Here is a 27,618-nt window from a genome sequence, read left to right as displayed (position 1 = left end):
GATGCCAAACTCCACTGCTGACATGTATATTAAAATGACCACTCAAAACACCCAAGACTCAGTAAGGGCATAAAATGCCAGAGGCCTTGCAGTAGACGCATTTGCCTCGAGTAGTCAGTTGAGACAAGAAAGTCAACCATATAAAAGGGATTAACATACGTAAATTGAACTCGCCTGCTGGATACACTGCAGGTCACTGTGCTCGCATCACCAGAGTATGCAGCACTGCCATTGGCTACAGTAGGAACACACACATCCTCACATGTTGGATTCTGATGCCTATCACGGCACTTCAGCTTTTGATTTAATTCACCTTGTTCATCAATTTTTGATTTTTTTCTGGGTGAGAAGAAAGGAAAGATCTTTCAAAAATGTAATCATTTATGCCAGTTATACATGGTTTTCCTCAATTCTGCATTTTCCTTGGTTTTGCACATTATAACAGTGAGTTGTGCTTGTATATAAACAAAAGGCAAGAAATGTGACTTTGCTTTAGCCATCACATTGGGCATAACACACAAGAACTGGCACATTTTATGTCTGCCGTAGTTCTACTGATTTTTTGTATATATATATATATATATATATATATATATATATATATATATATATATCACACACACACACAAAACCTAATATGGCTGATAAAACTTACAGAAATGAAAGTAAGTATAATTATTATTTCGGTGCAACTTTGCATTCGAGAAATGAAAGTAACTGTGTTATCTTCATTTTTATCATGAATAAATAAATTTGTTTAAAATCAGGTCTCATACATGTGTATCATTTATTTTCTTGGTATTTTTACAAAAATCATGTTGATGCTTTACACAGTCAAAGCAGCTCCATGTTTATGACATTTGCCAGATATATGATGTAACAGAAAGGTTAGCTGTAGTGTAATGATAAAAATCAATAGATACTTTGTGGCTTAGGAAATAATGTGTAATTTTGCTTTTGTGTAGTCACTGTACAACATTCATCTCCTGTTGGATATAAAAACAGGTAGCACTGGAAGTACTATTAAAATGGTGAATTAATGTAAATCAGATTGAAAGAACATACATTGATCAAGCTTGGATCTGTGCATAATAGCTTTCCAGAATTGGTGGTTAAACTGTTGAGATATGATGATAGGGGTATTCCTATGGATTTCTGTAGTTTTAGTTCTAGGAAATATATGTTTTATAGTGACATTTAGTGCATTGATTATTAATACATAAACCAAAATATTAGGGATTTTCAATTACAAAGATTTCAGGACACGTTGAAAGTGTGTGCCATAGTATTCTAATATAAAAATTCATACATTACAGGCACTTGATGTAATACCACAGCTTAAGGCGACAATTCCACTCGAGAGAGCGCAAATGAGATTGCGCATTGTGGCGTCTGGTAAAGAAGCTAGGAAGTTGAGAGACAAAATTGCAAGCCTGAGTAGTAATGTAGAGAGTGAAGATTGGACTGATGGTCAGTTAAATATGGTAAGTATTAACATACATGAAGTTTCATATAGAGGGCTATGTTGGATAAACTGTATGAGTAAGGTCTTCCAGCCTTCATTGCAGTGTTCTACTAATTGTTCAAGAAACCTTGCATACCTTCTTCTAATAATGTCTCATTGTCCCCCTTGTAGTTCTCTACGAATTTTTGGGACCGCTGTTGCAGCTACAACGGTAATGTTCTAAAAATTTGCTTCGCAAAAAAAAGGGAAACCATCACATTTAGTTGCGCAAATGAAACAAACTCTTCTGTCTGACAATATAGCGCAATCAGTATAATGATCGTGAGGTCTGAAATGCTGTCTTCAATGCCACAGATATTAAACGTGACTTCTGTCATTCCGTCCAATTCTTTTAAGATCAAATTAACATTTCCTGAGACAAGATTATAATTTATGTACTTTCACTTACATGAAAAGAATTAGCCCATTTGATCATGAGTGATACCTGTTTAGAACTAAACAGATTCTGTCTCCAGCTTTCCTCTGTAGGGTGAAGTTTTGGGATCTCTTTGAGGATACCTATCATAGTGATCCATTTCATTGATTTTCTTTGTCAAATTAATTTATAACGAGATTGTTTTTTTTTAAGTAAAACATTAAATATCACTGGACATCATGCTTCTTGGTGCCAATTCTGGTATGGGAGTTCCTTCGATCTGCTGTCACAGGACAGACTACCCTGCTGCAAAGCTCTCCCGCATGCTGAGTCTTAATGTATGTGACAACCTGCCTCCAACTCGCACAGCTATATCATCAAACACAACTGTGTACATATGTCAAATGATGACCTACATTGTGGCATAAATGCCATACAATGACTTTTAATGAAATAAACATTTGCTATAGCATTACTTGTTAATGATTACTCCACATTCAGCTAGGACTAAAAACCATTTTCCAACACAGTTACTGCAAATAAATTTAAAATATTTGTATAATTAAAAAATTGATACTACATAGTCTGAATTATCGTTGAGGTTTGTTACATTTACTCTTAAGTCAATACAGATGGGTACACTTGCTGTCGAGCAGCATGATACTGCTAGAAAGTACATTGAAAATAATGAAACTTGTTCAGATATGGTTACGTAAATAACAATTCATTTTTTTTGCGAATAACAAATTCACACACACAACGCATGAAGTTTGGCATGTGCGCGCAGTAGGTAGGCATGGTCAAGCAATGAACATCAATGCAGTTCACTTTTCCTCATACAAGCCCACAACAGATTATTACAAATCACCTTGATCTGCTTTGGCAACAAAGTGACTCCCCATGTACATCTCCCTCGAACTGTTCGAACCACTCCTCCTCCCCAAGTCTTTCAGTAGTCCATGGCTTTCCGAGTAAATTTGCTTACTGATTTTCCAGTCAAGTTACCATGCTGTAATGTTTGTTTCTATTTAGTAACTGACAAGGTTTCAGACCTCATTTACATATGCTTTTGAACACAAACAGAAGTGACTAAGGAAGATTGTGCAGCAGTCTCCAAATAGATGCTTTGATCTTACAGTTGGATGAGCTTTCTTGTCTTCATCACCTTAACATGTTTATCAATTCTACATAGGATAAGTGTCAGATAAAAATAGGATACAAATTCAACTAAAAATATCCAGAATGTGTCTTGGCTATAGAACAGCAGCAAGTGTACACACATCCATTTATGGAGAAATGTGTTTTGTCACTATACTCCTTGCAACCAAAGATGCCAGATGATGTAGTACTGTACCACATCAATTACTAAAATATGAAGCAAGATTTTATTTTGTAAGAAATAAAAGAACAACACCACCCTCCCTCTCTCTTTCACTGTTTGCTTGTCAAATTTTCCATGTATATTTGTTTTTCCTGAAATGCAATTTCCATCTTGTTCACACTGCAGTGTTTATGCACTGTGTGCACTATGGAAATTGTTAAGACTACTTTCAAGGATTGCCATTTTCCATAAAACAATAAGCAGACTGTGCAGTTAACACATTGCAATATGTTCCAGATATGCCTCACAGATCCTGGACATTACCGGCAAATTGATGAAACTGTGAGGTCTGACACCAAGGGCCATGGTCTTCTTGAATTATTAAGCCTGAAGGAAGTGGTAGAAGGTGAAGAAATTCTGGAGTGACATTGTTATAAAAACAATTTAATATTTGTAACTTATTTATCAGTCCTATGTACACATTTGTATATACACTTTTACTAAATTATATTTTGAAGTGTTACAAATAAAACAACTTGAAACAATTATTTTTGATTAATGTAACAAGTGCCAACTCGAGCAAACAAAAATATCAACAATTTCAGTATCTTATGCTGCTTGATTGGACTTTGGAAGTGTTCAGCCTTACTCATTTCTCCTGAATAGTATCAGCTTTTATTTTTGCTGTGCAGCTTTCTCTTTTGCAATTGGTTCAGGGCGTGGTATGTAGATGTTTTCACCTTTTTTGTCACATTTTGCTGCCAGTCTTGAAATTGTGAATAAAAAGTCAGACAACCTGTAACAACAAGAATAAGTGTACACTGCTAGCTAACTATAATTGGAATATTACACATCTTGAAACATCAGTTCTTCTACCACAGTTTTAATATTTAATTAGTGTAGTGGATTCAGAGACAATAACTACAGGGTAGTCAGAATAGACTGTGCCATTGTTTATCAACAAGACATCTAACTTCACTGTTTATTACCTGACATATATTTTCACTCTGTCAAGTGTGTTCAAAACACTTTAAGACCACTTTTATTTTAGCCACCTTGAGTTCTAGAATATATTATCTATTACAGTAAAATCTAGAGGTAACAATACCTTGTTGAAAGGAAGCTAATTTAAAACAGAATTAGTAATCATTTATTAAAATATCTGCAATTGAACTGTATTTAATTGGTGGAAAAATTTCAACTTACATACTAGTATCTCACCTGTTTAAATAAACTTGTGCTTCATTATGTAGCTCTCCTTTCCTAACAAGAGGCACAACACAACGTTCTGCTCTGCGGCATATAGTTCTTGCTACATGGAGTGATGCACATGCCTTGCCACCTCCCTAAAAAGTAAGCGGTACTATATTAAATAATTCAAATTTACAGAGTATTTTATAGCAATTTATAAGAAGCAAATCTACAAAAGTCAAATGAAAATAATTTTGTTCTTGTGTTTTCAATATTTAACATGACAAATACTGTATGTAACATGCAACTTTTGAATTATTTCCAGGGAAAAAATTCCCTGTTCATCATTTAGTGCAGCTTTTGTAAGAGTGTGGGAATAACTTAACCTCACTGATCAAAGTCTGGGTGAAGGAAATAGCCTATGAGTATACTGATTACCCTGACTGGAAAGATTGCTCCAGATCATACTATATCATCCGAAATATCAATAACTAAAAAACTGGAGCATGAAAGACAGTTTTGTCGGTTCACCCTGTAAATGTATTTCAGTGGAAACCTGTTATCTATCACACTCTTTTTCCATGTTATAATGGGTTCAGTTTGGAGAATCACAGTGCACATCTGATTTATTTATTTATATACTTGTTCCATAGATCTGTACATGTGAGCAAGTCACTCAGATGTGGAACGTGTCAATGTACATAATAAAATACATAGAATAAAGACATTGTTATAGTATTAATAACAGTGCACAAAAGTCATACTTATTAGCTTAAAAACTAGTCAACATAAACGTGAAGATAGCAGTTTCATATTTAGGGCATTATTGCATTTATTTTAACCTTGAACAGTAATCAAAACTTCCCACTTTGGGTTTAAAAGTGACCCAAAAATGGAAATGAGAAAAACAGGAATTTTTACATTAGGGCATTATTACATTAGTTTAACAGTAAACAGTGTCAAAAAATTTAAAAACATCTTTCCAATCTGGGTTTTACTTATTTCTCTGAAAGAATTCCTCTAGTGAATAAAGTGAGGTCTCAAGTAAATAATTTTTCAAGCTACGTTTAAATACTGATGTACTACTCCTTATACTTTTGATGCTGTTGGGTAGGGAATTGAAAATTTTCGTTCCAGCGTACTTTACCCCTTTCTGAATAAGTGTAAAGTTCTTTAACTCACAGTGGAAATCCTCTTTTCTTCTGGTGTTATGTTCATGATGTAGGCAATTCGTTTCATACAGAGTGGGGTTATTTATTATGAAGCACATCAGTGAATATATGTACTGAGATGTTGCTGTCAGTATTTCAAGTCGTTTAAAAAGATTTCGATATGAGGTTCGTGGGGGTACACCATAAATGATTCTTATTGCTCTTTTTTGTGCTGTGAGGATTTTCTTTGCGGCAGGTGTATTGCCCCAGAAGATGATGCCATAACACATGACTGAATGAAAATAGCCAAAGTAAGCTGACTTTGAGATGGTAATGTCATTGAAACGTGACAAAATTCGTAAAGCAAATGTTGCCGACGTCAGCCGTTTTAGTGTTTGTAGAACGTGATGTTCCCAGTTCAGCCTACTGTCCACGTATACGCCTAGGAATTTTGATAAGTACACTTGCTTTATCATCTGATCATTCTGTGTGATAACTATTTCTTTTGGGTTTTTGTGGGTTGTCTGGAACTGGATAAAATTGGTTTTTTTTTTTTCCAGGTTTATTGAAAGGGAGTTAATACTAAACCAACCCAGAACTTCTTTAAGGATATCATTGACCTCGAATTCTAAGTCAGTAGTTGACACATTATCCACCACAATGCTCGTATCATCAGCGAACATTGTAAATTTACACTGCTTATTGATGGATAAAGGCAGGTCATTAACATATATGAGGAACAGCAAGGGCCCAAGCACTGATCCCTGTGGCACTCCATGCTCCAAAATTCCCCACTCAGAGTCCACTATATATTGTGATACACTATCTGAAACATCTAAAATAATCTTCTGCTTCCTATTTTCGAGGTAAGATTTTAACCAGTTCCCTACAGGTCCTTTAATTCCATAATGACAGGCCTTCTTGAAGAGTATCTGGTGATCTACACATTCGAACGCCTTTGATAGGTCGCATAAGACACCAATTGGCAGCCTCTTGCTGTTTATAGACTCTAGAACATCATTTGTGAATGAGAAAATTGCGTTATCTATTGAAACTCCCTTTTGAAAACTGAACTGCTGACTGTTAATGATGTTCAGGTCACCAAGGTGTGCCACAATCCTGTTGTACAGAGCTTTTTCTAGGACTTTTGAAAATGTTGTTAATAGAGAGATAGGGCGATAGTTTGACACATTTGTAGCATCCCCTGCTTTGTACAGGGGCCTGACAACAGAGTATTTCATTCTGTCTGGAAACACTCCTTGTTGCATGGATGTGTTGCAGATGTGAGACAAAACTTCGGTCACTTCACTACAGCAAGCCTTCAACAGCTTGCTTGAAATATCGTCGATACCAGCAGAATGTTTATTTTTCAAAGACTGTATGATTTTTTTGATTTCATTGGCAGTAATGGGAAGCACACTTATTTGACTGAAAGGTTCTGGAAAATTATTTACATTATACAGGCAGCTTTATCTACAGAACCATGGCAACCTATCTGTGTTGAGACAGTTAAAAAATGTTGGTTAAAGATTTCAGCAATTTCCTCACTATTAGTTATCTCTGAGTTGTCAACAGTTAAAACAATATTTTTGTCTTTGGTGTAGCTTACAGTCCCTGTTTCTCTCTATCACATTCCAGATTGTTTTAATTTTATTTTCAGAATTAGTAATTTCAGATGCTATACACATACTTTTAGAGTTTTTAATTACTTTGGTAAGAATTTTACAGTAGAGTTTATAATGTTTTAGCTGAACAGGGTTGTTAGAAGTCTTTGATGCTATGTAGAGTTGTCTTTTTCTCTGACAGGAAGCTATGATGCCCTTAGTGAGCCATGGTTTTTTTGCAGACCTAGCAGGTTGGACTCTGTATGACTTTTTTGGAAATACACTTTCAAAGGTACCTGCTATCTCATTTGTGAATAAATTGTATTTTGAATTAGCAGTTTCTGCTAGATAAACAGGTGTCCAGTCAGTATGCTGAAGACTGGATCTGAACGTTTGAATAGCTTCCTCACTTATTTTCCTTACTGTTTTCCATCTAAGTGAGGCGTCACTCAGAGGAATTCCCAAGCTGTTGAAAGTAACTTGTTGTCCGTCATGGTCAGACAGACCATTTATAACCATTTCAATATTAATATGGTTGACTTTACTCTGATCAACAAAAACGTTATCAATGAGAGTACTGGAAGAGGTTGTGGTTCTGGTGGGTGAGCTAACCACGGGAACAAGGTTGTACGTGCACATGAGATTTTCAAACTCCACCTTGCAGGGAGAATTAACCAAGAAATCTATGTTAAAATCCCCAACAACTACCATGCCCCTATTTTTTCTACTTAAGTACAACAAAAGAGTATCTAATTGTTTAACAAACACTTCAAAATTACCAGTTGGTGCCCTGTAAACTGCCACAACTGTTAATCTGGAGACAGTGTCTGGCACCTCTATAGCACATACTTCAAAATGTAGCTCAAAGCAGAATCTTTGTACATTAGCAAGCTTATTCCTGTTCAGTGTTGCTATTTGTGCTGTAAACATTATTAGCTGTCAGTCACTTCATCATTCCAACTCAGACACTAAAAAATATTTTTGTTAAGGTTTGACATCTGCCCCCTTAAAAACAATGACATTTTTGTGTTGCATGCATCATGCCAATAGAAAACCATGAATTTATGGTCCACAGAATCGAAGTGCCATTTCACTGACTAGCATTGGGGAGAGAGCAGCGTAAGCCTTGTTTGTTGTACACAAGCATGACATGTCACAATGAAGGTGGGATATGACTCACTGGATCACACACATGGATAATGTTGGACACCCGTTTCTGGACAACAAGGAACTGACTGATCGCCTGCTAATGTCATCGTTTTGATGTGTTTGGGTTTGGTACACCACATTTCTGGCTACGGTTTCTCACGCAAGTAACTCCTCAACTAGCATCATGAGGCCGAATGCACACCAGTCCAGTCCTCCGACCACAGAAAATTTGCTAACAGTACTGGGAATCAAACCTGGGTCATCCTCCTAGCAGCCACACATACTGACCACTGAGCTATAGAGGCAGATGATTTCTGTATGAAGGTCACCTCCAAAACATATCCACATATCACATTAGTAATCAATTTCATATATTTGAAGAAGGCCCCACTGGATGTCATATTATTAATTATTAATATGATTACACTGATACAGTGAGTCTTTTACTTTCTTGTAACAACAGGTAAGGTTTGTGTGTATCAAACAAAAAGTACTTCCTTGTTTTATCTACTACCCATTTCACTGGGTACATGTTCTTCTCACCTCTACTTTATGTTCATTACAGTCATAATTACATCATCCACTACAGTCTGTCCCTGATCCAGTCCACCCTAGTACCTCTGAACACACACCTCTCTTGACCTTTGTGAGCAATAGTTATCACAATGAAAGTTCATGTCTCTTTGCCATAAATCAATACAGCTACTACATAATAATGATGATAAATTTCCATACACAGACAAGGTATCACATCTACAGGTAGGCAGCTTCTAGTTTATGTCTTAACTTCCCGACAACAGTAGTTATATATTGTTCTCAAAGTGAAAAAATTCTTATTGTCAATCTCATGTTATGAATATTAGTATTGAAATGTTTATATTATTCATGCACTCTTATACCTTATTGAAATTATGTGCACTGCCTGTGTGTTTGATAAATCTTAAAAGTGTTAGAAGTAGAGTCTAGTGCAGATTACTTACTGGTATCACATAATTCTCAAGTGGTGGTAACTGTTTAGAGTATTCATCAATCCATTCTTCAAGATCTTTGGTGTGTCTGGAAGACAACCTGACGAGTTCAGAGCTGGAGCATTTAGAAATCGCAGTGCTGATATCCACAAGAATACACTGAATTCTGTTCAATTTGTCCACATAGGAATGCTGGCCATCAATTGCAAATTCTCGAGCCAATCTACAAAAAAGTTTTTTCATTCACTACATTGCATCGAACTTCAATGGTTTATAATATTAACAGTGCTGTTTCTCATTTTGTGTCAGTAAGTGGAAGGAGGGGAGGTAAAAGCGAGTTTACCCTATGTAGGATGAAAGTTCATCAGTTGCTCCAATTGCATCAAATATTGAGTCATCCTTCGGTTTCAATTCCCCTGAACCAGCATATGTCAGTCCTCCATCACCATTTTTGGTGTATATAGCTGCTGCCGTTTTACTCCTAAAACAGTCAAATAAGTGATGAATCAATTGACTGAACTACAAGAATAAGTATACTACAGTGTTTTGCCTCCAATGTGCCGTTTCAATAAAATAAAGCATGGGAAAAGTTTCCTAGCAATTTAGAAGTATGCCTAATTATACAGCAATATTATAATTTAATTTTCGCTTGTAGCCAATGCAACTGTGTAGAACGCCACTACAATTTTTTGAAATTGAATAGATTGTTTGCAACATGTTATATAGTAATTGTTTGCTGACTTTTTTTAGAGGGGTTAGAAATCTGATATTTGCTCTTAAATTTAAGATGACCAGGTCTCTGATGTTTGCCGACAATCAAAAACTTTAACCTATCTCAATAGAGGAGGGAAAAGGTAAAAGTCATCAAATGGTCCTATGAAAAGGCAAACAAGGCATTCCAATAATCAAATTTAAACTGTTCCTGTATTTGTCGTAATTTGCTGAATTAGTATTGTTGATGGTTTGTGTAATTTTGAGTAATTGTAAAACTACACAATCAAAGATCAGAAAATAAACTCATCATTTTATTAACAACCTTTAGTATGGCTGTGAGACATGGAGTATCCGGAAACAGGACTTCCATAAGCTCCTTGTCTTTGAGAGAAAAGTGCTTCGGAAGATCTTCGGTCCAGTTCTGGATGCAGATACAGGGGAATGGAGGATCAGACACAACCAAGAGCTTGAGGAACTATACCAGCAGCCCAACATAGCAGGAGCTGACAAAGCCAAACGAATGCAGTGGGCTGGCCATGTGGCCCGGATGGAGGATCACAGATGGCCTCGGAAGCTCCTGGATTTCACACCTACAGGAAAGAGACTGCCAGGGAGACCCAAGAAGCGTTGGAGGGATGGACTCCATGAAGATTTAAAACAAATGTCAATAGATGTGGACGAATGGCGGATAGCAGCAATGGACAGAATACAGTGGAGGAGGAAACTTGTAGATGCGTGCGGTCCACTGGGCCTGATCACGTAGTAGTAGTAGTAGTAGTAGTATGTTGTCTGCTTTCATGTATGAACGCAGGTGAGATGCAGAGTTGACAACGCAGAATTACGACAACAATGCCAATGTACAATGCATTCTCTGATGGGTTCAGGTTGGTACCAACCTGAAACAAGTGAATGATAATCTAAAGTTATACAACTTGTCACTTTTGTCGATTCTCTCTCACACCCACTGGGCTGAATGTCTTCTGGGAATGCGTGTTAGCAGCGACAGATCGATCCACTACTATTGTTCACTTATCTTCAATCTCTCAACATCTACCCCTCCCAAGAGACAACAAATAAGTTTTTTCTGCAACTTATATTACTACACATATTCTGTAGTAAGGCAACACCGCATCATGAACAAAAATTGAAATTTGCCTTCCTCAAAAAGTTATGGTGGTGACGGAAGGAAGGAGGAGAACTTTGGTGCTCACATATAGCTATTACTCAAAGTAGTCACTGGATGTAACAATTCTATCCAACAGACAAGTAACTATCCTGTTTTACACCCACATTCTATGAGACACTGAGGAGGTTTGGAATTTAACCCAGAATACTGTGTCAGTCTGCTAACCCTGCCCTTGTTGATCAAGTAATGGCAATAATTTATTTTACCACTAGGATTCAAAATGGTTGCTTCAGAGTAAAGAGCAGCAAGGTAACACACAGACAAACCACAGAAGAAAAGTACAAAGATCACTTTTACAACATTTACACACACAACAATGCTATAGTGGAAATGCTGTCATACCCTAGAAAAAATATGAATTGTAAATGCACTACATATACAATGGAAAAAAAAATAATTCATTAAATGGAACATTCTAGCCTTTTAATTACTTGTTTGTTTGTTTGTGTGTGTGTGTGTGTGTGTGTGTGTGTGTGTGTGTTAACTAGATTAGATTAGATTTACTTTCATTCCAATTGTGTATTAGTTCTTTGTGCCTGTATGGTTGTGTGTGTCATCCAATTTTCTTAAGTATGTTTTTTACATTCTTTTTCCATTTATTGTTAGCATTGCAAGTGTGTGTTAATTTATGTGCATGACTGAGTTTTGTTTAAGCATGTGGAAGTTTAATTGTTCTCACTATTTCAATCAAGTTAGGTTTCTATTAGGTTTGATCAGCAAGTTTTTGGTATCTTTAACTTCGGTCTAGCTGTTTTGGTTAAGTGAAGTTTTCGACAATAGTTAGTGTAGCAGGTTTTGGTCTATCCATAATGTGGAGTTTATTCTACTTCCATAGGTGAAGGTTTCAGTACCATTTTTTTGGGAGCAAGTTGTTGTTTCTTGGTATCACAGCTTTTGGAGTGAGATGCTTTTTAATGATGTCGTACCTTTCTTCGAGTTGTGTGGCTCTAATGAAATTTCTGATACCAATTTTGTGGATTTCGTGTAATGGTGGCTTACTAGATTTTTGAACAAGTATCTGTTTGGGTATGTATTTTATATCAGGTATGTCCTTCATTTCTTTCTCTCTGCGCAAACCCCCCTACTCCCACAGCTGTTGGCTTCATGTATTTCTTTTAATTATTTTGGCACTATAGGAAAAGAGAGATTGCTAATTACCATAACAACAATACAATAAGTTACAAACAGGTACAATTAAAAGACACATTTAAGCTTTTGGCCTCAGCCTTTGTCAGAAAAAGAAACACACACACCATTCATTTACACAAGTAAGCACACCTTACACACACAAACCATCAACTCTGGAAGCTTGGGCCAGAATTGAATTATTTTGTTATATTTTGCATAATGGGATTGTACCTGACTGGTCCCAACTTGAATGTGTGACATCATGGTACTCCTATTGTATAAGGCCGAAATGGTGGTGTCCACTATCTTGATAAAATGTCAGGTCAGAGTTGATGGCCGGTAGTCTATCGGACGTTTCAGTTACTCCTACATAGGTTATCAGTTTATTTATTTATCCATTACTAAGCATTTACATGCAGTTGATGTCGTCATGAGTAATGTACAATTTACATATTAAGAAATATAACTATTGTGAGGTATCACACAAAGCTAAAGTATACATTTTAAATGAACATACATAATAAAGGAATACATTTGATACATAAAGATATCCCACATAACTAAAGTGTGCATTTTAAAGAATGTGCATAATAAAAGAATACATACATAAGGATTTCTCCACACGTTTAACAGTTAAATGTGGAACTACAGAGAGAAAAAAAGCTTAGGAAGAGGTACAAACACAGTTGCAAGTTGTCTCGTAAGTCAGGTCTATTTTTGAAGAGTTTTCAAATTATTTAACACTGTAAAAAGCTTTGTCTTTCAGCCATTTTTTAGTCTTACTTTTAAATATATTAAAAGAGACACAATGTGCCTGCACAGGTAATGTGTTGAAAAGCCTTATTCCCACGTATTCATAACTGTCTTGTGTTTTCTTGAGTCGAGTTGTTGGTATGTCTATCTTAAATGTTTGACGAGTGTTATGATTATGAACGGACTGCCTAAGGTTGTAACTGTTATAGTTTTCTTTTATGTACAAAGGCAGCTATACATAAAAAGAGAAGGGACTGTCATTATCTGTAATTCTTTGAAGTATGACCTACATGATATGTTATTTTTGGTAATCCCAGAGATGCTCCTGATGGCTTTCTTCTGCCAAATGAAAATTTTCCTGGACCATGGAGAATTACCACATAGAAGAATACCATAGCTAATATGGCAATGAAAGAATGCATAATAGGAATTAATCAGCAGGCTTTCAGAAACACAGGTGCGTAATTTTTTCAGAAGATAGGTAACTCGCGAAAGCTCTCGAGATATGTTGTCTATGTCACTCTGCCAGGTTAATTTCGTATCTAAGTATATGCCAAGAAGTTTGGTAGAAGTGCACTCAATAGCAGCATTGGATAAGCTGAAGGATATATTTAAGTCTTTTCATAGTTAATAGCTAACTCATTGGCTTCGAACCATATATTGGATAATCTGAGAAAATCTTAGCTTTGCTCCTTCAGTTTATTTATGTCCTTCCCTGAATTGATGAAAGTTGTATCATCTGCGTAAAGCACAGATTTGCATGGCATATTGCTGGGAAGGTCATTTATAAATATTATAAACAGTAATGGCCCAAGCACTGATCCTTGGGGAGCACCTCTAGTGATATTCAGTAACAGTGACTTTTGACCGTTTTAGCTTATAGTTTACTTTCTGTTACTGAGATATGATTTAATGAGGGAGAGTTCCCGATCCCTGATGCCATAACACCATAGTTTTTCCAGCAGTATTGTGTGGTTTACAGAATCAAATGCTTTGCTTAAGTCCATTAGTGTGGCTGCAGCAGATAATTTGGATTCAAAAGAAGATTGCACAATAGAAAAAACATTTTCAACAGCATTAATTGTCGATAACTGGGCCCTAAAACCATATTGAGACTTAGTATATTGTTTTTTGAATATTCGATTATTTTTGAAAAAAATAGGTGTCAGAGAAATTGGACAATAATTATTAGTGCAGGATTTATCACCCTTTTTGTGTAATGGAATTACTACTGTCTTCTTCAGACATTCTGGAAAAATACCACTGCCAAATATCCAGTTTACGAGTGTGCAGAGAGTAAAAAATATCAAGTCGATTATTTTTTTAATCACAAAATTTGAGAGGCTGTAAATATCTTCTGATCTGGAGTCACTTAACTTTGCCACTGAGTAGACTGTGAATTTGATTTTGAACTCTTCTTATGAGGAGATGAGGGATTAGGGTTTGCTGCATTGATAAAGAGGTTAAATTCATCTGGGGTGACATTAACATCAGTTGCAACTTTTACACTATGACTACCTGTACCTAATTCTGCTTTAATGACCCTCCACCCAGCCTTACACTTATTATTGGAGTTTTTGATGAAGTTATCATTTGCTCTACATTTTGCTAATCTGATTTGTGATCTATAGTGTCTCTTGGTCGGAGGAAGGCAATGGCAAACCACCTCCACTAGGACCTTGCCTAGTAAGGCGGCGCAGGTCTCCCGAGTCGTTCCCCTACGCTCTGTAAAGAAGTATGGGACTTTATCATCATCATCATCATCATCATCATCATCAGTCTCTCTTGATGCTAACATACATTGCATTGTCAACACTGCCATTTTTTAACTTATCATAGCATATCAAAACCATTAATCTTAGCTTCTGTAAATATGGTGTGAACCACCTATATGGAGTAGTTCGACCATGCTTTCTTGCCATAGTTTTGTTTCGTTTGGTAACCATTGGACAGGAGGTATAGAAAATTTCAGATAGAGTACAAACAAACCTGCTACAAGCCTCCTCAACATTGTTGAAAGCATATATTATATTATTCCAGTTTAGTGTCTTCAGCTTATCCCTGAAGCTATTTATACTTTTATCATTTAATAACCTGACATACCGGGTTGGTTCACAATCCCCCATTGTTTCATTAATTGTTAGTTTTACCCACATACCTTTGTGATCTGTCAGATGGTCGATATTAAGGAGTCCCAATTCAAAATCATCTTTATGTATATTTGTGATAAAATTGTCGATACAAGAAAGTTGTCTTGTGGGACTATAATTTACATAGAAGAGATTATGGGATCTTAGCATGTTAAGCAAATCAGTATTTTTGTGTGTTTTTTTCCTTACATCAAAATTTAAATCTTCTAAAATTACTGTCTTGTGTTCAGTATATTTTTCTGTACGGTGAATAAGTTTATCTAAACACTCTACAAATTGATCTGCGTCACTATCAGGAGAATGGTATATTGAAATAACTGTTAGTTTTAATGTTGGTAGTAGCATGACAGCCGCTTTAAGAATGCCTTTAACACACATGTCCCTAACATCAAGCACAGTATATCTCAACCCTAGGTTGTCACTTATATATATTGAGGAACCCCCATAACCTTCATTGGGTCTGCAGTAACTTGTAATTAAATTAAAACATGGTGATACATACAGTTCTCTCTCTTCTTCTCTTAACCAGTGTTCATTAACACACAATACTATTCTATTGTATCCATTCAATACAACACCAAGTTCATCAGCTTTATATTTCAGAGATCTAATATTTATGTGCATGAATAATATTGATTTTTCACAGCAAGAGGGAAGATGCATGGTGTCTTGTAAGTCTACTGCTGGTAGCCAGGCCCCATTTTGACAACGTTTGGATACATCTAGTTTTCTGGGCTCAGAGTGAATGGTCTGAAGATTATTTTGATCCTGCTGGAACATATCTGTTAATATTTTGCCAGACAGACCAGCAGGCTTTACAGGTTTCCCTGGTGCAGCGGTATTACTGTCAAGGTGGCCATTTCTTACTCACAGTTTTGGTAATCAGTTGCGAGATTAATCTTCTTGCTTGGTTGTTGAGGTGGAATCCTTGTCGTGTATAGCACTCCCTGTCAAACTCGCTAGCTTTAATGATTGTGGTATTTTTGAATTTCGAACACAGGTGATATAGCAGTTTGTTTACTTCCAATACCTCGCGATTTACGCAGGATTATTTTGCAAGATCATATCTAAATGGAACATCGACAACAAACACTTTTTCGGTGTGATACTTGGTAATGTGCTTCTTAAACCTTTTATTAAGTTCGTGCTGTTGTTTTTTGCTATGTCATTTGTACCAGTCATAATTACGACGACATCAGCTTCAGAAGCCTTTTTGTTAGTGTTTTGCAAGACATCCTTGGCTTCTGCTGAAAGATACACACACCCCAGACACTAGAGATTTAAGTTTTCAGTGAATAATGCAGTGGGCTTTCAAATGCGACATGTAGCATGCTTGAAACATAGTCAATACAGGCTTTCAGAAAAAAATGTGTATTCTGGATTTTTTGTGGATTATGATTTTAGGACGCAAAACAGCTATGGTCATAAGTGCTCATTTTGTAGCTTTAGTGAAGAGTAAAAACAGGAATTTAAGTCAACAGCAATGGGAGCGAAACTCAAGGAGGGGAACTAAAAACAGAAGGAAATCTTAAAAACGTGCTACTAAAGGGGGGATGTTTTCCCCGAAAAGAGCTTCGAATGACCGATGTCATCTCAAGAACACAATCGGCTAAGCACGCATCATCTGCTGAAAGGAAAGACATATCAGGCGACAGCTGTAAATGGGCACGTAGTGGGTTAAAATAGGGACACTGAAGTAAAAGGTGTCTCCGTCCACGACTGCGAGCAATGGGGACAAAGTGGGGGAGGATCGCCACTTAAAAGATCGGGAGTCTAGTTAAAATTGCCTCGTCCAACAATGAGGCCAAGAGGAAGAGGTCCAAGCACAGGGAAGAGGTTTTATGTCACGCAATTTATTACCCTGAAGTGCAAACCAATGTGTGTGCCATAAAAGAGCAACACAATGACATAAAAGCTCTGTATATCGGCAAAGGGAACCAAGCGAACAGTGGGCTGAAGAAGAGAGACCGCAGCTTTTGTCACTACATCAGCTGCCTTAATGCCCCCAAGTGGAGCATGTGGAGGCAGTCCTGAATGTGGTGGACCAGAGGGTGGATGGGATAAAGAGCTTTAAGGTTGGGAAGAGAGCTGAGCAAACGAGCATACAATAGACTGTATCCGCTGATGGTGATGGATGTATTGGACAGCCTGGAGAACAGCATAAAGATCTGCAGTAAAAACTGAACACTGGTTAGGAAGCCCGAAATCGAATAGAGGTGTTCAATAAGATAGGTACCTCCAACACCAAAGGTGGTCTTGGAGCAGTCAGTGTAAATAAATGTGACATTCTCCATTTGTGCGCATAGAGCAGCAAATGCCCGACGAGAAACTATTACTATCCTTGTGAAACAACAGTAGCCGTTGATGGAAGTGGATTCCCGGTGGTAGTTGAGAGGAAGGGCTGCCTGCATACCCTAAATCCAAGGAGGCGTCGCAAAAAAGGGCATGGGTCAGATGAGCAGGCATGGAAGACAGGTGACTAGTGTAACGACTCAGAAGAACAGCTTGCTGATCGGACAGTGGAGGTTCAGCAGTCTCAGCGTAAAGGCTCTCCATGGGGCTAGTGTTAAAAGCTCCAGACGCTAAACGCAATCCATGGTGGTCGACAGTATCTAGATGCTGAAGAATAGACAGCCGTGCAGAGGAGTAAACTATGCTTTCATAGTCAAATTTCGAATGCACTACGGTGCGACATTTGCGGAGGAGGATCACTCGGTCCACTCCCCAGAAGGTACTGCTCAGAACACGGAGGGTGTTGAGGGATCACAGACAGCGAGTCGAAAGATACGAAACATGGGAAGACCAGCAGAGTTTTCTGTGAAAAAAAAAAAAAGCCCCAAGAATTTGGTGACGTCCGCAAATGGAAGGTTAATGGGGGCCAGATGCAGGGAAGGCAGACTAAATACCATACGATGCCAAAAATTTACACAGATGGTCTTACTGGGAGAAAATAGGAAGCCTCTTTCGATGTTCCATAAGAGGAGGTGATCGAGACATCCTTCAAGATGCCTTTCAAGAATGATGGCCCGTTGACAGCTGTAGAAAATTGTAAAATCGTCAACCAAGAGGGAGTTCAAAACATTGGGAGGGAGACAATCCATAATTGAATTTATGGTGATTGCAAACAGTGCAACACTTAGCACGGAGCCCTGGGGCATCCTGGTGTCTTGGGGGAAAGTACAGGATAGAGTATCATTCACCCCACACCTTAAATGTGGGCTCTGTCATAAATTCACGGATGAAAAGGGGTAGCCGACCTCAAACACCCCAAGAGAACAGTGTGCGGAGGATGCCTGTCCTCCAACAGGTATTGTATGCTCTCTCCAAATCAAAAAATATAGCTGCCGTTACCTTAGAAAATATTGTTCATGATATAAGTCGAGAGAGCAACAAGATGGTCAACTGCGGATCGATGCTTTCGGAAACCGCATTGGGCATTTGTTAAAAGGTTTTGGGACTCCAGCCATGAGCCTAAGCAGCCATTTACCATATGCTCCAAAACTTTACGTACACTACTTGTGAGAGAGATTGGGTGATAACTAGAGGCGTGATGTTTGCCCTTTCCAGCTTTCGGAACAGGAATGACGATAGCTTTCCGCCATCTTCTGGGAAAGGCACTGTCGGTCCAAATTCGATTATAAAGGCGAAGGAAGTAACTCATACTAGGGGAATGGAAATGCAGCAACATTTGGACGTGGATGCCATCTCGTCCTTGGGCACAAGAGCAAGACGAAGAGAGTGCGTGTCAGAGTTCCCACATAGAAAAAACGGTATTAAAGTTTTTGTGATTTTGAGAGGAGAAAGCAAGAGGGCACAATTCCTTTCTTCAGGAAAGGCTGATGGGTAATTAGAAGAGCTCGAAATCTCAGCAAAGTACAGACCCAATGAGTTAGAAATTTCAAATGGGCTCACTAAGGTATCTTGCAAGACAGTTAGCCCAGAGATCATGGAAAAACTAGACGTGCTGGTTAACTGTCAAATTAGACTCCAAACTACAGAGGAGGGAGTGAAGGTGTTAAAGGAGCTGGTAGAGAAATCCCAGCTTGCCTTCTTGCTATTGCGTTATGGTGCGACTGCATGGCACATTTAACTGCTTATAGCAGATACAACTGGCCAATGTAGGATGATGGCGGGAAATGCAAAGAGCATGTCTCCACTCACGTATTGCGTCACAGCACGCCTCGTTCCACCAAGGAACTGGGGGGCGTTGGGCCAAAGGGGATGTACGAGGTATTGAACGCCCCGCAGCTGCAGGAATAACTTCTGTAACATGAGTGACATGATCGACAATGCTAGGAAATTGACAGTCATCAAATATTGTTAGAGAGAAGAAAAGTGTCCAATCGGCTAGGGAAAATTTCCAGCATCTTGGGTGCATAGATGGCAGTTATGGCTGTGATCGAAGGACACAGGGAAAATGGTCACTCGAGTGAGTAGGCCGATCTGACCACTGTGGCGCTAAAGGTGAGATCCCAAGTCTGTGTGGCTACCTCCTTAGGTCGAGGAGAGGCGAGGACAGTGCTAAATTTATCCGCTGGGAACACAGTGGGCTTTCTACTAGCAAATAACTTACAAGCAGCAAATGTAGACACCTCTTCCTTTACTCGGACTTACTGAATAATTTGTTCATCTTCAAAAATAGGACAATCTCTAGAGAAAGAAGAGTGGTTGCCCATACAGTTGATGCAACAAGGGGATGGAGGCAGACAATCACCCTCATGGGCATCCCAGCCACAGGTAATGCATTTGGCCGTATGGAACATGACTGGCTGGTGTGATTAAACTTCTGACACCAATAGCAACACGTAGGGTTGGGGATGTAAGGGCAAACTGAAATTATCTCATATCCCGCTTAATGTTTGATGGAAGTTGAATGTCAAATGTCAAGAAGAGAGTGCGAGTCGGTACCAATTCCTTTTCAACCCTTTTCATTACTCAATGTACAGCCGTTACTCCCTGATCAGACAGGTAATTTTGAATGTCCACATTTGGCAATCCGTCGAGTGATCTTGTATAAACCACCCTGTGCAATGAGTTCGAAGTATGGTGTGCTTCCACCCAGACAGGGAAGGTGTGTAACAGTGTAGTTCGAAGCAATTTGTGTGCTTGGAGGGCACTGTGTTTCCAACTCTGGTACCGAGCGCCGCGGAATTTGAATCCCCGCCAGACCTCATGGATGTTGAAGACCCCTAGAGGTCTCTGCACCATCGCGCCGTAAACTGTGGCGGCGCGCGCCTCATGGCCTGCATTTAGTGTGAGGGCGCCACAGTGGAACACGTGGTTCCAGCGGCCAATAGTGGCACCCCTGATAGAGTATTTAAGCGCCTGCCTCTCGCTCAGCCAGTGAGTCTAATCATTGCTCGAGTCTTGACACATTGCCTCGACAACAGACAGTGTGCTTGTTTTCATTACTAGTGGACGTATTGGATTTGTTTGGTTGACTGTCACTCCGTTGCTTCTTGCGTGTTGTCTTCATAAGGTCTCTATCCATCATCCGTCATTGTTTCGTGTCCGTCACTTCCGTTCGTTTATTTGTTTGCGGGCCTCTCTCTGTTGGTCCCCCGCACTTTCTCGGCCACACTGCGACCGTTCCGGTCGCTGTTACAACACCAACAACAAGGTGCCATTTTACAACTGGGAACAATACTTTACAGGACCTGTAATTGCGTCAACACCTTTCTGAATAATGAAAGGGTTGACTGTTGAGAAGTCTTGACCTTCGTCAGACCGAGAAACAAATAAGAACTTTGGCACTGATGAAAGAATTGTCCGTGGCTGAGACTCATCTAGCTTTCTCTTTTGGGCAGTTGTAGAAGTAGATAGAACCATTGCGAAAGTATCCCCCATGATTACCAGTCTCCAAGAAACAGACGGAGGGACCAATCGGCATGTTCGGAAGGTACCAGCTCGGGTAATCACATCTCCCTGGGCCTGGCCTTTACCGGGGGTACATACCTATCCTACCTGTCTAACCGGGGCAGCATTACCCCGCGACCGGCTATGTGTGGGTCAGTCTTCAGACACACATGGGGAGGAAAGAAAGAAAAAGGCAGGAACAAAGAATAAGAAAGAAGAAAAGAATTCTCAAATGCTGCAGTGGAGAAGAAGGTAAAGTGAAGAATCAAGAAAAGAGAAGGACAATGTAAGGACGGATACTGTACATGGTAGAGAGAAAAGAAGAGAAACCACTTCATTCATTCATAAGTGTCCATATCCAGACGTAGGTGTAAAACATACTTCCAAAGAGAGGGAGAAGGGGAAGGGAAGGGGTGTGTGTGTGTGTGTGGGTGTGTGTGTGTGTGGGTGTGTGTGTGGGGGGGGGGGGAAGGATCGGGGACAGGGAGGGATGTGGTAAGGGAAGGTATGCAGCCTGGAAAGGAAAGAGAGCTTCACGAGCTCGGGGTCCTGACCACTCATGTATCCACAAGAACAGCCAGTGAACAAATAAAAGAATGGAAAGGACGGATACGAAACAATGACAGACGATAGAGAGAGACCTTATGAAGACAACATGCAAGAAGCAGAGTGACAGAGTCAACCAAACGAATCCAAGACAACCACTAATAAGGAAAACAAAGATTTTGGATTATCTGTGTTTTTGGTTACCCATGCTGCATGGGTCTGCATTAAACTGGATAATCAGGAGTTTCCTTTATGTCAAATATGTAGGTCATTCTAGATATTATTTATTACATAAATTGGACTGAGTGAGTTTTGAAAACACGCAGTTCAACAGTAAGGCCTTACGCTTCTACACACTTGCGTCTAAGTCCATAATTCATTTTTGGGAAGTTCAGATTCCATCTTTGATAACACAACCAAAGCAACAAAAATAGTTCATATGGAATGAAATAATTTAATTTTGAGGGCACAACAGCATCAACTCATAAAACATGGTACAACACTAAATAGCTTTTGGAAAACGTGACAGTAATAAATACAGATGAGCTTAATGGGGGAAGACTGGGAATACCTGTTGGGTAACTCATTCAAAATTCATCTTGCAGAATGAGTAAGGCTTTTGTGTTATGGACGTGAAAGAGGAGGGGGTGAAGGGGAGAGATGTTGTACAGTAAGTTTTGGATGTGCATTCTGGCGAAGATGACAATTATGACATCTGTACAAAGATCAGCACTATTGCATCGGCTTTTAGTCTAAGAAATAATACTACATATATCAAAGTTCTGCAACAAAAAACTCTACACAATTCTAGTGATAAATCTGGTTCTTAAGCCCAATTTAACAGTTGACTCGTCACAGCTGAGTACTATACTGGTGCGATAACTGGCAACAGGCTCCCAGTCTCAGAAAAGGTTTCAGATTTATTAGCTAGTTTTCATGTCAGGGTTAGGCCTAACACCTAGATCCAGTCATTTGTTTATGCATCTCACAATGTTGTTGTTGTGGTCTTCAGTCCTGAGACTGGTTTGATGCACAATATGAAGCCTTAAATGCCAGTATATTTAAATACTATGTTGTTCCTCTCTTACTGTCCACTGGTTAGATATCATCAATGGTACTGCTTTAGCCTATTAAATTTTGCTGGTTAAAAGCATTGGGCTGAATGGTGTTGTCTGTATAGTTTTCCTAATGAATGACATCAAGCAAATAATTTCAATGTTCAAAACCCATTTCATTCCTTACTGTGTGTGTATGCATGGATGCTAAATTAAGTTTAGAGATTGGAAATAAAGGAGAAAATGAACTTGCAGACCAAATGCTGCAAATGGATCCACTATAAAAATATTATGTTTTCCAAATATATTTAGAACTTCACTACTGCTGTCACCTCTCACAAAAATTAAGAACAGAGAGGGACCTTTCCCAGCAAAAACTGAGCTATTTTCGTTTCACTTCATAGGGACAATACACTTTTCATAAATAACTGGTAATATCTTACACAAGGTACATTTATTTTCAAATATGTTATGGAATTTCATGTTTATGATATATAACTCGTGTTCTCTCTAATTACTTGACATTATAACCTCATCACAACCATATTACGAAGTCAATAAAATGAGATGAATGATCTACAATATAAATGAAATGTCGAGTCAGTCGCTGTTACGTGAACAAATTATTCATTTACGATTATTAAGAAAACTTAAGTGAATCAAACACTTGCATCAATGCATAACACTTGGCCGTATTATAAGTGTGACAGGGGCGGGGTTCCGAACTTTCAACGTTTTCATTTTCTGTGTTCACACCCACCCGCAACGTCAAGAACGGTATACTTCACAACAGTTGAACGTATATCATTCAGCTAATAATTAGACCGCCGAAAAAAAATCTGTATGCCTATTTAACAATACTCCTGTATGTTAATGCTTATCTGCAAAGCCCTTACTGAAAACAATTAGGCCTATTACAATGTTACTGGTTCATACAACCAAATTCATGCATACAACCGCATTCTATAATGAATGGGTAACTAATTCAAGTTAACACATGCTTTCGTTACATTAAGTAAGAGTTTTTTTTTTATTATTACCATCACTAAGCTTACAGCGGAAAACTGAATTTGCCGCTTGGCAAGCAAAAGTAGCACGCCATTTATTACAGGAATAGAATGACTGTTATTGTTAGTAACTAAAAAATAACTTATTATGTGGATACTGATCTGCTTGGGGAAGAAATTCACGAAGGTTTCGCAACGCAGAGGAAACACTCAATTGCCGAATTTGCGTTAATTGTTTGTAAACTACACTCCTATCAACAGAGTGTACCGTTGGAAAAAAATGTTACTGATAGAAGCCAACTTACTGGTTCCGTATAAGTGTTATAACTGGAGTTCTGCAAGTTGCGTACTTCAATAACAGTTTGTTTACAACTTCCATTTAGGCTGCGTATCCGTTTTCAACATGTGAATTCTTCGAGTACTCCTTCCATACATCGATGAATGGGAATATCGATTTTCAGCGAAGTTTCTTGAATACAAAATGTTGTCAGCGATTGTGTAGTTCCAAATGACGGACTTTATTTAAAACTGCATGATGAACAAAATATAGTTTGTGGCGTAACGATAGATAGATCAGTACAGAATAATAGATTTCATTTCCGAAAACACATTCCCAGTGCTGGCTCATATTATAAGGACGAAGATCTTTTCATGTGGTTCCTGAGAAAAAAACTATGAAATGCAGAAAAATATCACCGTCCCTTCATATTATTCATTAAAATGTGAAGTGATGTAGCTGTTAACATATCAGACTCGCATTTGGATCCAGATTCCGGCCATCGATATTTCTGTGATTACCCTGAATCGCTGAAGGCAAATGCTGAGGTTTAACCTTTGAAAACAGAATCACTATCTTTCCCTAATGCTCTATCTCACGGCCGGCCCAAATGCCTGTGCACAAATCAGATCTGTGAGAAAGACCGTTGCATGTGTACAAGAAATTTGTGCAGTTACGAGATGTGTGCAAGCTGGAAGTTTGAGTGGGGGGTTCGATGAGTCGCTAAAGCCTGTCCACACTAAACAACCTGTCTGCACAGATATCTGGGCTGATGCTTTTGTATGCAATAAATCGTGGCAAATATAGTGCGCTCACACATCGCAGTTTCAGTTCTTTATCTCTTTGGTTTCAACCTACTGCTGGCCGCCATAGATCGGTCTTCCCGAGGCAAGCAGCTACTCTCTGGTATTTCACTTCAGGAAGCTGACTCACAATGCAAGATATTCTACTGTGCTTTGTGTTCACATGACTTCTTAAGCGACGGCAATTTACTCATACATCTACTTCATTAGTTGCAAGGTGAAACCGGTGAATGGCGAAATTATTTACGAATGTACATGGAGACATATAAATATCTATCTACCACATAACTCCTGACATAACACAGCAAAATAATTGCACGAGGAGAATATTTCCCTGCATGAATTCCTGATAGTGGCTTGTGATTCCTGGCAACAGGAAGAAGTTAGAAAGATTTAGAATTTTGTCAGCAATATCCAAACAATCACTGAGCAAAATAATACCTGATAATAAAATGCTGTATACAGTGTCCTGAATAAGGATTTGATAAAGATAAATGTAATACCTCAGTTACATAATATATCAAGTTACAAGTAATATTTTTACAATTAAATAAATTACAGTTGTCGCCAATGACATATCTTTAACTTTGTTTTTCGATTTTTCAGATCCCTGCCTGAAGTCTGCAAGTGAACTCTTGTAAGATGTTGCACCAGAAAATGAAAGTCCATTCTGAATTCTAGAAAGAGATGCAGTTGCTACTGAAAAAATTTTACATTTAATATTGCGTTAGTGAATTGTACGGCTCACATATAATTCTCTCTGTTTATGAAACACATATTCCAACAGGGAGTAAATGTATTGTTGATACAGAAGTACCAGATTCCCTATGTTCCTGAAAACACTGCTGTAATATGTTTATTTATCAACTTAATGCAATACTCCGACTCCACTCTTCTGTAGAATAAATAGTTTTCTTTTTATCTACACTGCCAGAAAATATTATGGCATTTTGGACCTGTAAATGAAGTATCTACTTATGGCAAAATTTGCAACTATTTTTGGCGAAATTAGTATCTGTTTTCTGGCCATAATTGGATGTATACATTTATAAGATTCAGGTTGCATCCTTTTACCAGTATATCTTAGAGTTGGCATCTGCTTTATTAAATGTTACAACTGTTCAGTAAATTTCGTTGAGGTAAGAGGTAAGAGGTGGAGAGCTGCATCAAACCAGTCTCAGGACTGAAGACCACAACAAGAGGTAAGAGGTGGAGAGATGCATCAAACCAGTCTCAGGACTGAAGACCACAACAACAAAAACAACAACAACAACAAATAACACAGGTATTTTACAACTGAGTTTGTAAAAGCTGAATATTTATTGATCAAAAAGAAAGATTTTACAAATCTCAGCGTTGCATTCTGGGAAATTACATCTTCTATACATAAATGTTATATTATAGTGAGATAAAATCTGCTCACAGTTGACATTGTTTCTTGGAATCCACAACCAATGTAAAGAATGCATAGCAAACATTTCATTCTCTTGCTCAGTCCAAATGGCACACAAAAGTTCGTAATATCAACTTTGGAACTTTCTATTACATATTTTCTAAAATTTTTTAAAATGGCCGTGCCCACTGAAACTGCATGTCATTGAAGACCATAAAAAGATCTCAATTTAAGCTTCTTTTTCACTATTTCTAAGATAAAATGTCTATAATGTCTAAGATAAAATGTCTGAGCTATAGCCTGAAACCCCTTATAAACTGAATCTTCGATTTGCAGCGTAGTCAGTTTGCTCTTTGCAAAATTAGCTGCCATGTCAAACACACATCATCATACATCTTGTTCTAAAATATTTAGAGCATACAAAATTTGCTGTGTGGTTTCTCAAAACCGTCGTTCATATATAGTTTCCAAATTTGATTCTAGATTATCAAGTTTGGGTTAAAGTAGATGTGACTTCGGATACTTTGAGTACTCAAGTAAAGTTAGAAGCCCCATAAGCTGGCTTGCATGATATTTCACAAAAACGATACTTATGTAAATGCTTTTCAGTCTGTCTACAAAGTTGTGTATAAAACTTATACCACTGTTACTTGTGTCTCTCATTTGTGACCACATAAAGAAGCCTACAATATCTAAGAAGTAGCTTTACAAATAAAACACTGATTCAAACCAGATTTTGCAATGAGGCAATGGAAAAAGTTTAGTTACATTTAAATTTCCATTATTCGAATTCCAAATGCTTATTTCACATTATCACAGCTTCATTTAAATTGAAAGTAATTGTTGTGTAGCATTTGCTAATTAAACAAAACTAATATCTCCAACATTGTGCTTGGTTTAGATGGTAGCCAATAATGACCTTCAAAGTTTTATAACAAAAAGTTGTGTTTGTAGTATTTTCACTTACAAACACACATACAGCATCCTTAGCCATCTTGTGTTCATGAAATTTGTTTAACATTATTTGAGAACAGTTTATTGTATATGCTGATTCTGCGAATTTCACAGCAGTGAGGAGTAACTTCCATTCTTGTGCATCTGGTAGTTGAAAAAGGACAATGAAAACGTAACAGCCGACCGAAGTGGCCGTGCGGTTAAAGGCGCTGCAGTCTGGAACCGCAAGACCGCTACGGTCGCAGGTTCGAATCCTGCCTCGGGCATGGATGTTTGTGATGTCCTTAGGTTAGTTAGGTTTAACTAGTTCTAAGTTCTAGGGGACTAATGACAGCGGTTGAGTCCCATAGTGCTCAGAGCCATTTGAACCATTTGAAAACGTAACATCCTACTCTGCCTGTAGTTTCATCACAAACGCTGTCTATCTTCCTTCCATTTACAGGTTCACTGATGCATTTCTTGTGGTCAGAAGAAATTCTTAGGATTAACACACAACAATCACAGAATTGTTGCAACACTTTCAATTAGTCTA

The 27,618-nt window shown here is 38.2% G+C and overlaps 2 protein-coding genes across 2 annotated transcripts in view; one reads left to right on the top strand and one right to left on the bottom strand.

Annotated features, from left to right (window-relative positions):
- LOC126192112 (ribosome maturation protein SBDS) overlaps window positions 1-3,747 on the top strand; it is a 48,510-nt gene extending 44,763 nt beyond the window's left edge. Inside the window, exons 4-5 of the mRNA XM_049932581.1 lie at window positions 1,317-1,484; window positions 3,499-3,747. Coding sequence (XP_049788538.1) covers window positions 1,317-1,484; window positions 3,499-3,627 — 297 coding nt within the window. The 3' untranslated portion in view covers window positions 3,628-3,747. The remainder of the gene's footprint in view (window positions 1-1,316; window positions 1,485-3,498) is intronic.
- Window positions 3,625-24,106, bottom strand: LOC126192128 (corrinoid adenosyltransferase MMAB-like). Its single transcript, XM_049932582.1, has 5 exons — window positions 23,965-24,106; window positions 9,608-9,745; window positions 9,277-9,487; window positions 4,423-4,547; window positions 3,625-3,997 (listed from the first exon to the last, which is right to left on the bottom strand). The coding sequence occupies exons 1-5, from the start codon at window positions 24,036-24,038 to the stop codon at window positions 3,877-3,879; spliced, it is 669 nt and encodes a 222-aa protein (XP_049788539.1). The 5' UTR covers window positions 24,039-24,106; the 3' UTR covers window positions 3,625-3,876.
- Window positions 24,107-27,618: the final 3,512 nt, after the last annotated feature.

This window comes from Schistocerca nitens, chromosome 1 (genome assembly GCF_023898315.1).
Source record: "Schistocerca nitens isolate TAMUIC-IGC-003100 chromosome 1, iqSchNite1.1, whole genome shotgun sequence".
In the NCBI taxonomy this organism is placed as follows: Eukaryota; Metazoa; Arthropoda; class Insecta; order Orthoptera; family Acrididae; genus Schistocerca; species Schistocerca nitens.
This window is presented reverse-complemented; position numbering and strand designations above follow the sequence as displayed.

Bases quoted from the DNA above. Each gene is read 5' to 3' on its own strand.
- LOC126192128 (XM_049932582.1), bottom strand. From the start codon at position 24,038: ATGGAAGTTGTAAACAAACTGTTATTGAAGTACGCAACTTGCAGAACT. The intron at 9,746-23,964 runs GTAAGTTGGCTT...TGACTGTTTTAG, and splicing joins ATAACACTTATACGGAACCA to GAGTAAAACGGCAGCAGCTA. The intron at 3,998-4,422 runs GTGAGATACTAG...TTGTTGTTACAG, and splicing joins GCACAAGTTTATTTAAACAG to GTTGTCTGACTTTTTATTCA.